At 40.5% G+C, this 12,923-nt stretch overlaps 1 protein-coding gene across 4 annotated transcripts in view; it reads left to right on the top strand.

The window, feature by feature from the left end:
* Nucleotides 1–12,923, top strand: part of cerkl (ceramide kinase-like) — a 180,897-nt gene that overhangs the window by 69,364 nt on the left and 98,610 nt on the right. For 3 of the 4 annotated variants that reach the window (XM_058391387.1, XM_058391386.1, XM_058391384.1), the window contains exons 7-11: nt 7,818–7,995; nt 8,343–8,402; nt 8,547–8,578; nt 8,673–8,778; nt 10,289–10,385. In XM_058391387.1, coding sequence (XP_058247370.1) covers nt 7,818–7,995; nt 8,343–8,402; nt 8,547–8,578; nt 8,673–8,778; nt 10,289–10,385 — 473 coding nt within the window. The remainder of the gene's footprint in view (nt 1–7,817; nt 7,996–8,342; nt 8,403–8,546; nt 8,579–8,672; nt 8,779–10,288; nt 10,386–12,923) is intronic. The other variant, XM_058391388.1, reaches the window with a different exon arrangement.

Genomic DNA, 12,923 nt, shown 5'->3' with positions numbered 1-12,923 from the left:
CAACAACAACACAAACACCACCACCACCGACAAGGAAAAATCCCAACAAGAACTCCACCACCAACAACAACAACACAAACACCACCACCACCGACAAGGAAAAATCCCAACAAGAACTCCACCACCAACAACAACAACACAAACACCACCACCACCGACAAGGAAAAATCCCAACAAGAACTCCACCACCAACAACAACAACACAAACACCACCACCACCGACAAGGAAAAATCCCAACAAGAACTCCACCACCAACAACAACAACACAAACACCACCACCGACAAGGAAAAATCCCAACAAGAACTCCACCACCAACAACAACAACACAAACACCACCACCACCACCGACAAGGAAAAATCCCAACAAGAACTCCACCACCAACAACAACACAAACACCACCACCACCACCGACAAGGAAAAATCCCAACAAGAACTCCACCACCAACAACAACACAAACACCTCCACCACCACCGACAAGGAAAAATCCCAACAAGAACTCCACCACCAACAACAACATCACAAACACCACCACCACCACCGACAAGGAAAAATCCCAACAAGAACTCCACCACCAACAACAACACAAACACCACCACCACCACCGACAAGGAAAAATCCCAACTAGAACTCCACCACCAACAACAACAACACAAACACCACCACCGACAACAACAACACAAACACCACCACCACCACCGACAAGGAAAAATCCCAACAAGAACTCCACCACCAACAACAACACAAACACCACCACCACCACCGACAAGGAAAAATCCCAACAAGAACTCCACCACCAACAACAACAACACAAACACCACCACCACCACCGACAAGGAAAAATCCCAACAAGAACTCCACCACCAACAACAACACAAACACCACCACCACCACCGACAAGGAAAAATCCCAACAAGAACTCCACCACCAACAACAACAACACAAACACCACCACCACCACCGACAAGGAAAAATCCCAACAAGAACTCCACCACCAACAACAACACAAACACCACCACCACCACCGACAAGGAAAAATCCCAACTAGAACTCCACCACCAACAACAACAACACAAACACCACCACCGACAAGGAAAAATCCCAACAAGAACTCCACCACCAACAACAACAACACAAACACCACCACCACCACCGACAAGGAAAAATCCCAACTAGAACTCCACCAACAACAACAACAACACAAACACCACCACCACCGACAAGGAAAAATCCCAACAAGAACTCCACCACCAACAACAACAACACAAACACCACCACCACCACCGACAAGGAAAAATCCCAACTAGAACTCCACCAACAATAACTACTACTACTACTAATAATAATAATATTAAGGAGGCTAGTCAGTATGCCCGTGTGTCAGTTTCTCTACTCTCTTTTGGCATTTGTCCCACCATCTCTCTCTCTCTCCGTCTGTTTCTCTTTGCCTGTGTTTCCCGGTATCGCTATCTGTTTCTTTTTTCTATCTCTCTCTCTCTCTCAATATGTTTGGCTGGATGTCTCTCTGGTGTATCCATATGTTTCTTCTCCTGCCAGTATGTGCATGTTTATATGTATACATATACATAAACCGTCCATCTGTTACTCAGTCTGTACTCTATCTATCTATCTATCTATCTATCTATCTATCTATCTATCTATCTATCTATCTATCTATCTATCTATCTATCTATCTATCTATCTATCTATTTCTCTTTCTTTTGCATATCTCAGTCTCTACTGTCTCTCTCTCTCTCTCTCTCTCTCTTTATGTACATATCTATCTAGCTAGCTAGCTATCTGTCTATCTGTCTATCTATCTATCTATCTATCTATCTATCTATCTATCTATCTATCTATCTATCTATCTATCTATCTATCTATCTATCTACCTATCTATCTATCTGTCTTTCTTTTGCATATCTCAGTCTGTTTTTGTATCACAATAGCAAATCGTCTGCCCCTCTGTGATGTGCTGTTTAATTAGGGCTTGTTTTGGGAGTGATTGAGGAGTGTGTGTGTGTGTGTTTATACGTGGGTGTTTAGTCCTGGTGTGTGTTCTGTCTCTCCAGCACCAGTGATGCTTTTTAACAGGTCCCATGAAAGACAAGCGGGTCCCGCGAGAGGACGGAACACTCGTCTGTCCTTCTCTTCCGCTCTCCATTGTACGTGTTCGTGCTTTCAGGCTTTTTGGCCAGGCCGATTGTTGGCTGTTTGAGAATGAGGACTCTTTCGGTGTGTGTGTTTGTGAGTGTGTCCTTGTGTGTCAGGTGTTTTTTGCGACGTTTGCACCGATGCGTCTGGTCCATTGTGTTGCCTGTGCAATCTCTCTTGGGCTTACTATGACAGACAAGCGGATTTGGCTTGTGTCAGGGGATTACACACACACACACACACACACACACAGCTGGGCTTGCATCTCAGAAAAGCGTGCTAATAGCAAAAGCTTGAGCTGTAGCTTCATGATAGAATTAAGTCCCTTTATCCGAATGAGATTTATTTATTTATTTTTAATATTTTCTGTTTTGTTCAGGTCAGCACAAGTGAAAAAAAAGCTGTAACGCATAAGCATTCACACAGTATCATATTGTAGGGGTGGATAGAGATTCAAGGACTTTAAGTACAAAAAGGTGACCAGATTTTCTAAGTCTATGTTTAAGAAGATAAGTTAAAGAGAAATGAAATTTGAGTGAACCACATGGTCATAGAAGGTACTTTTGAGGTGGACCAGAGTAGAAGAAGGGACTTTCTGGTGAGAGAGACCAACAACATAAAAAGAATATCTGAATTGTGATCGATAACATAAATAAATAATAAAAAAGACAATTAAAAAAGATCTATGGCCATGTTGAGTAGGTATAAAAGCTAGACAAATTATCCATCCATCCATCCATCCGCCCACTTCAGGATAGTGTCTATTGTTAAAAGTGCATCACATTATATATAGTGTAGAGATGATAACAATAATCCACAAAAAATACAAACAACGGAACAACACCAACAAGGACAGATCCCAATAAAAACACCACAAACACCACCAACACCAAGAAGGAAAATCCCAACAAGAACAGCACCAATACCACTAAAACCAATAACACCAGCAGCACCATGAACACCAACAAGGAAAAATCCCAACTAGAACACTTCCAACAACAACAACAGCACAAACACTGAATTGAATCAAACGTGCACAATGAAAACAACTTCTAATAAATGTTTGCATCTCAGTGGATCCGGATACATGGGTGGTGCGGTGGCAGAGCCAACCTGTTGAAGGACGAGCTATGACATAGAGTTGGGTGGTGGTCAGCAGGGGTAGATCCAGGACACTGGATCTGCTGTCGAGCCTGGTGTCATGGGCTTAAATCGATGAAACACCAAGGAAGGGGGGGTGCCCATCTGATGACCGGCTGTAATTACCAACCCCTGTACAGTTCAGAGATGTAGCCAAGCCTTGATCTGGTGCTTGAAAGGAGGAGAGAAGGAGAGGAGAAGCGATGCCACTAGCTCACAGTTGGTGCAGGGCCGAGTACCTGTAAAGGTGAGCCAGTTGCATTGTATTTTGCGTATTGGAAACGTTGTCCAATTTCCCAGAACTGTGCATTTAAGAAGTGAAAGAAACCCTGCTTTTACAACTAGCTAAAAGTAGTGAAGAGACGAAAGATCGTTTCGTTTCGTAAAAGTACTAGATTAAATACCGTCTTCTTGACTGTGGAAAGAAGAAAGGAAGGAAGATCCAGTAAAGTTCATAAAAACAAAACCCCACTGCACATCTCTTTCATAAATGACTGTAACTACGAAATAGATTTTGAGTAGAGGTTGAATCTTCCATGAAGACAAAGGAGAAGGAAAAGAAAGATGAAAATCATAACGATGTGCACGCTTTATGTTCACCGTAATAAAACTCAGTGTGCTGTCACTGTTTATTTCTGTTATAGATATTTTTTCAGAGATTTAAAGACCACAAGGGGGATGATAATCAATACTGGAGTCCATCAGTCTTTGAAAAAAATTCAATTCACATATCTATATAATCGTTGATTCTTGACTTGTTAAATGTCATGCATAGACTGATTCGAATCAATGTACCAGCCATAATATTAAAACCACTGATAGGTGACATGAACCGTGTCAACGGTTGGGATTTAAGCATTGTGCAGCAGGTAAACAGTCAGCTTTCAAAGTTGATGTATTGGAAGCAGGAAAAATAGGCAGGTGTAAGGATCTGTAAGACTTCGACAAGGGCTAAATTGTGATGTCTAGATGGCTGACAAGCTTCTCCAAGTCTTCATGGTGTCAGACCGGTCAGCGCCCATCAATGCTGACCACTGGTTCAAGGATCATGACAGAGAATTCAAGGTGTTGATTTGGCTTTCAAATTCACATCTCAATCTGATCGAGCATCTGCGGGTCTGATCCATGGAGGCTCCACCTCTCAGCTTATAGAACTTCTCTGTTCTATGAACTGCTGTGAATGTCATATTGCTAGATACTACAGCACACCTTCAGGGGTCTCGTGGAGTGCTTGCCTCGATGATTCAGAGTGGTTCTGCTGGTACAGAACATACACAATATTAGGCAGGTGGATTAAATGTCTTAGCTGATTGTTGTGTATAGAATATGGCTTCACCGATTCAAAACATTCCAAAACTCATTAGACAACAGTCTAAGGCAATGCAATATAAAATGACTCCTAACTGGTATTAATATCATATCATGTGCAATATTATATTAATTCTCACGCACCTTTGTTGTACATTTTGTATATATAGCATATTTCATATTATATTTATTTCTCTTGGGCTCTCTGAAGCAGTTTCTGGCAAAAGAATTAATAATTAATAAAGTTCTATCTTAGCTTATCTTGTCTTGACTTGACTTGTCTTAACTTGACTTGACTTGTCTAGATTTGACTTGTCTTGTCTTGAATTGTCTTGTCTTGTATTGGTTTGTCTTGACTTGTCTTGTCTTGAATTGTCTTGTCTTGTATTGGTTTGTCTTGACTTGTCTAGACTTGACTTGACTTGTCTTAACTTTTCTTGACTTGACTTGACTTGACTTGTCTTGTCTTGAATTGTCTTGTCTTGTATTGGTTTGTCTTGACTTGTCTTGACTTGTCTTTACTTGACTTGTCTTGACTTCTCTTGACTTGACTTGTCTTGACTTATCTTATCTTATCTTATCTTGTCTTCTCTTGACTTGTCTTGTCTTGACTTGTCTTTACTTGACTTGACTTGTCTTTACTTGACTTGTCTTTACTTGACTTGACTTGTCTTGACTTATCTTATCTTGTCTTCTCTTGTCTTTACTTGACTTGACTTGTCTTGAATTGTCTTGTCTTGTATTGGTTTGTCTTGACTTGTCTTGACTTGACTTGTCTTGTCTTGTCTTTACTTGACTTGTCTTGACTTGTCTTTACTTGACTTGTCTTGTCTTGTCTTGTCTTGTCTTGTCTTGACTTGACTTGACTTGTCTTGACTTCTCTTGACTTGACTTCTCTTGACTTGACTTATCTTATCTTGTCTTGTCTTGACTTGACTTGACTTGACTTGTCTTTACTTGACTTGTCTTTACTTCTCTTGTCTTGTCTTGTCTTGTCTTGTCTTGACTTGACTTGACTTGTCTTGACTTGTCTTTACTTGACTTGACTTCTCTTGACTTGACTTGTCTTGACTTATCTTATCTTATCTTGTCTTCTCTTGTCTTGACTTGTCTTGACTTGACTTGTCTTGACTTGTCTTTACTTGTCTTGTCTTGTCTTGTCTTTACTTGACTTGTCTTGTCTTGTCTTGACTTGACTTGACTTGTCTTGACTTGACTTCTCTTGACTTGACTTGTCTTATCTTATCTTATCTTGTCTTCTCTTGACTTGACTTGTCTTGTCTTGTCTTGACTTGTCTTGTCTTGTCTTGTCTTGTCTTGTCTTGACTAGACTTGTAAAGCAGCGATTGATCAGTGTTTGATGATTCCACTGAATCTGCTATAATAGTTTTTCAGCGTTTTCTATATTTGGTGATGCCATCGTATTTGCTGTGATGTAATAAGATACAATGTGATTCATAATCAGATCTATGATAAAATTCCAAGTCAAAGTAATGATTTGATATTACAAGATACCGCTGAATCTGCTACGATATGAGACATTACCATGTGATTTTTATTCATGAAGCTTCAGGGTGTTTCAGTATCAGACAATACCACTGGATCTGCTAGGATGATTTAGTAACCTCCGATCAACATGATCAACTCAGAATAAGAATCTGATAAAATGATTGCTAATAATTTGAAGATGATGATGATGATGATGTAAAGGACTAATTTAGGTATCAGAGTAAATCACTTTGCATTATTTTTTATACTCTGTTTCTCGCTTGTCTTCACTAATAGCTTATTTCTTATCAGTTATAATCTATTTGAGTTGTTTTGTTGTCGCTGTTGATTTCAGTTATCTTTTAAACTGATGCATCAATTATATAAAATAATAGCAAGTTTGTTGCAGCTGTTATTAAATTGGGAAATTTCATTATAGACGAGTCTCAGTATTCATTTATGATATCAGTATTGTATAAAATATGAATAAAACGCATCGCAGCATCCTTGTTTATTCTTCTCCAGCTCTCCGGACATTTCTCAGACCTGCTTGGCTGAGGAGTGAGATGATTAACCCAGTGCTGACCCTCTGATTGTTGGAGAGCATATCCCATTATTAACTCTTCAGTCTGAAGATGTGGGCCATATGGTGGTGTAACTCATCGCAGTTGACCAGAGGGAGGTGGGATACGATAAGGAGCGGGTGCGGCATGTTCTTTTGTTAGCACTAATTGAGATTGGCACACACTCGCGGGTTTTTCCTGCTAGTCTCGGTATTTCAGGAGGAGCATTCATGTTGTAGCAACACGATCGTACAGAGTTGAGAAGAAAGAAGGCGGTATGTAAAGCTGTCATACTCATCACACGGATTCCAGAAACCACAAAAGAGGAAGGTCTTAAAATGTCTCACCTTTTTTCTTTTCTTTTTTTTTATTATTTTGAATGAAAACTGAACAATGGGGGGGGATCATGCTCATTCACAGGGGCTGATGGAGGGCTTGTTCGTTTCTAATTAAGCAATATTTACGCATGTGAATAAGGCCAACTGCCAGGATTTGGGGAGAGCTACTGAATAATTCATGAGCAGGGAGACAGGAAGGAAGAACAGAAAAGGGTCAGGCATGGCCAGGGCCGAAGGGATTGGGACATCGTAGCCAGCGGGCTGAGGCGAGAAATGGGCCGGTGGATCTGCACCAAAGACACACACACACACACACACACACACACACACACACACTCTGGCATGCCCTGACTCAGCTCGGGTATTGACACTTGATGGACGACTTGTCAGTTTTACTGTTAGAATTAGAAATGCTTTCAGTTCCTTTCTTCTCAGGGTTTTTAATGTTGCCACACACATATCGAAGCCATCTTGGATGCCCCGGAGGCCTTCTTTGATTCATTCGCTTGGAGCAGATTCCAGCATGGGCATTATTTATGAAGGGGCTGGTTTTGATCTCTGCTTTGTGTTGTATTAGTCTTGTAATTCATCACGGTTTCCCCATCTCTGAGCATGTCGATTTGGTTCTCATGTGCTTTCCTTTCCTGTTTTGGTCTTCTCACCACCTCTTTCCTGCTACTGCTTTATTAAAACTCTTACGTTCAGGAGAGATATTAACATCAACACTCATTCTGATTCTTTCTTTGGGAGGTAAGACTTTTGGGACGGAGTGATGCCAGGCTGCTCTGAGGCACAAAATGTGTGTGTGTGTGTGTGTGTGTGTAGGTCACAGACAGCCAGTCGATGTGTGCAGCTTGAGCTCGATGGGTGTGCTGCAGCAGTTCGGGTTTTGTGTGATGGTGGGTTTTGGTGGTCAAGCTCTAGCTGTGGCAGAAAGACTGAACTGGATCCCGCCCACACAGAGACATGAACTCGCCCTCATCACTGCACTCGCTCAGCTCAGGTACACTCTATTGTTCTCTTAAATTTAGCACAATTGTCCATTTTTCTGGATGACTAGGACTGTTTTCCTTAATCCTCAATCCTTTATATCCCTGTAGCCAATCTCAAGCACACTTGAGCAGGTATACACAACACCACAACTACCTCTCTGCTCCTAGCCTCCTGGTGTTGTTAGATTAGCAGAAGACGTCTTTACTAACGTCTTATGAGGCAAATAACTAAACTGGAATAACTCTGGGTAATAAAGATGGATGTATTATTGCACTATATCACCTTTCTCTTTTTATTTCTCTCTCTCTCTCTCTCTCTCTCTCTCTCTCTCTGATGATAATGATGATGACTATAAAGACCTGAAGACTGTGAGTTGTCCTTTATACCCAGCAGCACTGAAAAATCAGATCACACCCAGTGAGTATTCGTTTATATCTACTTTTCTTTATTTATTCTGTTGTTAGTTAAAGCTAGCATGGCGCAGGGCCATCCAATGGACACACAGCTGATACACACACACCATTTGCACACACTGAGTATCAATGCCTTGTGTTAACACAGGAGTGAGCTGGAGGAGCACTTGAGTGACGTTGGTGAGTGCTGAGAATTAAGAAGCTTACTGTTACCTTGTACTACCTTGCATTTCTCTCCGAATTCTTTCTTTTTCCTCTCTTTCTTTCTGAGAAGAAGATGCTGACTGGCAGGTCCGCAGAGGCCTTTATCTCAGCTTGACCATCACGTCCATCCCCTGCTTGTGCTCTGTGGCTCCTAAAGGCCTCGCACCATTCACCAGGTCTGGGCTTTAAACACAGCACAATACATTCTCTGAGCTGCATGAAGCTCCATGGCTTTATTGTCAGGTAAAAGCTCAGATTGTGGAAGAGTCAGTGCAGAGTCAATGCAGAAACAGAGGCAGGCATGTTTAATATATGGACTTGGTCAGTGAAGTCAAAATTACTCAGGATTGGTCATTCAGTATCAGGCAGTATCGGTCTGTTAGAGCCGTTCATTGGTCTGTCACGAATATTCAGCCATAAGTGTTCAGTCAGTATTTTTAACTCAATACTGGACTGTCAGGATCAGTCAGTCAAATTTGGTCAGTCATACAATATCAGGCACTAAGGATTAGTCAGTATTGGTCTGGTAGGTTTAATGAGTTCACTCAGTGTTAATTAGTCTCTATTGGCAGGATTTTTTCAGTTAGATTTAGTCGGTCAGGTTCAACCACTTGGGCTTGGACATTGGTTTTTAGTCAGGACTGGGATATTAGTAAAAATCAGTCAGGATTGCTAAATCAACACTGGTCAGTCAGTATCGGTGAGGCAGGATTGGTCAGTCAGTTTTACTGAGTTGGGATTGGTCAGGATTGATCAAGTAGGTTTGGTCAGTTAATTTTGGTAATTCATCCTTTATTTTTGAGGATTCATCAGTCAATAATGCTGATAGGTCAGTAACAGTTGAGGTCAGTCCAGACCGATCAGTCATAATTTTTCTATTCAATCATAATTAACCAGATATTTATTAGACAATAAAAGTAAGGAAGGACAGATCGGTCATTGGCAAATAAAGCTTATAAGTAATTATCAACTTAAACATTAACACCAATAGAGCGACTTTACAGTGTGACTGAAAAGCTCTGACCCTGGGTCAGTGGGTTTGTAGCTCAGTAGGCTAACAGTCTGCTCTGTTTGTTTGTGTAAGTGTGTGTGTGTGTTTTCACACGTTACAAATAGAGCTGAACCCAGCCCTACCTGAAAAAGCTGACTAATCCCTGAAGCTCTAAGGTTGGACCTGGACTGTGGCTCAGACATCTTAGGCTAAAGCAGGCTAATCAGGCCATAAAAGGTCTGATTAAAGGAAGTGATGTAGAAGGCTTAAAACTGGAGCAGATGTCCACAAGCTCATCTGCCCTGAAAAAAAACTGCAGACCATGGTCTCGCTTCAATCTGTATATGGAGTTTATATCTTGGAGTATTATATTGTGATCCTTAGCCATGTTCCTGGTCAGACAGATATTCATAGGAATGTTCACACATACAGGACACTTCCTGTCACCTCATGTCAAAGTGTAAATGCGATAGTTTTTTAGTCTAGGGAGTTCTGGTACAGACAACACGGACAGTGAGATTTTTTTAAGGAAAATGTAGACACAAAGACAGCTAATACAGATAATCGCCAAATATATAAGCATATAAAGTGTCCCAGGTATCTAATGAAGGATTCACACACACACACACACACACACACACACATTATATAGAGCTGACATGATAACCCTGAGATTACCCCATTCTGTGTTTCAGGCTGAACAACAACAGCATGGCGCTCACAGCTGTAGCAAACACTTCCAGGTCAGAGTTCATCAAGCACCTGAAACGCTACAGCAGCTCTAATAATCCGGTGAGCTCACTGGCACGTGACGGTGCTGTTCAGCCCAGCTTCGTTTGCTGGAAATCCCGCCCATGCTAATGGTATTAGCAATCCTTGCGACTTAAATGGAATTAGCACATTGAGTTGGCGTAAAATACGTTTCAGGCTAAGGGGTGATTAGCCTCCATGCCTCTTTCCGTTTTTTATTCCCTGACCATTCCAGCCTGGTGTGGTTTGTTAACCTACATTCTATAAATATTCTGCAACGAAGGAAAGCTTTCATGAGCGTATGTGTGTGAGGCGGTGTTTAGATAAATGATAGTTCATTTAAAATAAACAACTAATAACAGTCTGTATTTCCAATTTCGAGTTCACAGAGGAACTAGGTTATTGGTTCTTGGTGCACTACTGCCTTTAACATCAGGTGTATCGCACCAGGGCCAAAACTAAAGGAACAATTTAATTGTGGCATTTTCATTTTTTTTATTTAGATCTATCTATTATAATAAGTAATACTACAAATAGTGTCTACTTTCATCTATCTATCTATCTATCTATCTATCTATCTATCTATCTATCTATCTGTCTGTCTGTCTGTCTGTCTGTCTGTCTGTCTGTCTGTCTCTCTCTCTCTCTCTCTCTCTATCTGTCTGTCTGTCTGTATATCCATCTATCTATCTATCTGTCTGTCTGTCTGTCTGTCTGTCTGTCTGTCTCTCTCTCTCTATCTGTCTGTCTGTCTGTCTGTCAGTCTGCCTATCTATCTATCTATCTATCTATCTATCTATCTATCTATCTATCTATCTATCTATCTCAGTCTGCCTATCTATCTATCTATCTATCTATCTATCTATCTATCTATCTATCTATCTATCTATCTATCTATCTATCTATCTATCTATCTGTCTGTCTGTCTGTCTGTCTGTCTGTCTGTCTGTCTGTCTATCTATCTGTCTATCTATCTGTCTCTGTCTGTCTGTCTGTCTGTCTGTCTGTCTGTCTATCTATCTATCTATCTATCTATCTATCTATCTATCTGTCTGTCTGTCTGTCTGTCTGTCTGTCTGTCTGTCTGTGTAGAATATTTCCACATTACAAAGACAGCACAACAAGCTGTTCAAGTTGTAGAATACTGTTATGGATTAGGCATCTGTGCTAATGCAGCTCTAATATGCGACATCAGTCCTGTTCATTACTGTTTCAATAATTAGCAGTTGGATAGAAGATTCTGCGTCTTTCTGTGATCTCATAATCTTCATATAGAGAAGCTGTGTGTCCAGGTGGGACAGCAACAGAGTGAACTCTCCAGTAAACACTGAGATGCACTTTATGACCAAAGGTTTGTGAAGACCTGACCATCACACCTATATTTGGAAAACTCCATTGACTCCCAGGATGAGGATTTAGTTAGCGTTCATCTCCGTTCTGTTAAACACAGTTTACTTAAATCTGTCATAAGATCTCATTGAAGCAGTGTTTCCACTAAACATAGTTTATTTGGTTAAATGGACAAAATAAATAATGCATTGTGATGTTTGATATTTTGCTCGGCTAAAATATAATGTAAGAATTAATACTTGGGTAAACATTTCATTACCAGTGTAAAAGTCTTAAAGCGGTCGCCGGTGCTGTCATGTATTTTCATTTCGTCTTCAGTAAAGGTTAATTCTACAAGTATGCGTTTGCGTTATTCTGCGGGAAAAAACACTGGTATAAATGATCTAATTAGGTCTGAATCGGTGAAACGCTGCTTACTCTACCACACAAAAACAAACACTAATAAAGCTCTCTTGAGTGGGTCATTAGAGTGGTTCAGGATGAGCACTGAGCTCTGAGTGTGTGTTGTGGTGTTGGGCGCTGGGCCCAGAGACTCTTCACTCTCTCTCACAAGCTGCTGTTCCTTCACTGCCTCCTAGTGGCTATGAAACACAGTGCAGCTCAGATGCACACACCGGAGCAGTGATTCCTGGTCCTGCTCAGTACTGGAGAGTTCGTTCCTGATCTAACAAACACTTCATCACTTCATCAAAGGGGTCGTGTTTGTGTGCCTGAGGTCCATTTTACTGAATTTAGATTCATTCTGTCACAAAGGGTCATTAATACAGGTTTAGAAAAACAAGAAGTGCGCCGTTTACTGCGTCTTAATTACTTATTTTCATAATTTATTTATTTTTCTTACATTGACATATTTAGTATTTTACACATCACAATAAATGAGACTGGTGAGCAGATTTAATTCTGATTCAAAGATATATTCAGATGTAAATAAAGAGTTTTGTGATCATTTTAAATACTTGGTAAATAATTGTGATTAATAATGAGGACTTCAATATTGCACAGATGTATTTTTTATACTGTAGCCCATTGTTCTGTTATTTTTTAGGAGCAGGACTTCTGATTTTCAGTGTTATTTTAGCGTACACACTTTATTCTGTGCATGTGTGTGTGTGTGTGTGTGTGTGTGTGAAACAATTTAGTAGATTCCAGATTTGTGCCTTAAGATGATGATTTATTTTATTACTACTTGCCCCCCCCCAAAAAAAAGGTCCTCAGTTAGTTATATTTTGC

This window comes from Hemibagrus wyckioides, linkage group LG06 (assembly GCF_019097595.1).
Source record: "Hemibagrus wyckioides isolate EC202008001 linkage group LG06, SWU_Hwy_1.0, whole genome shotgun sequence".
Taxonomy (NCBI): domain Eukaryota; kingdom Metazoa; phylum Chordata; class Actinopteri; order Siluriformes; family Bagridae; genus Hemibagrus; species Hemibagrus wyckioides.
This window is presented reverse-complemented; position numbering and strand designations above follow the sequence as displayed.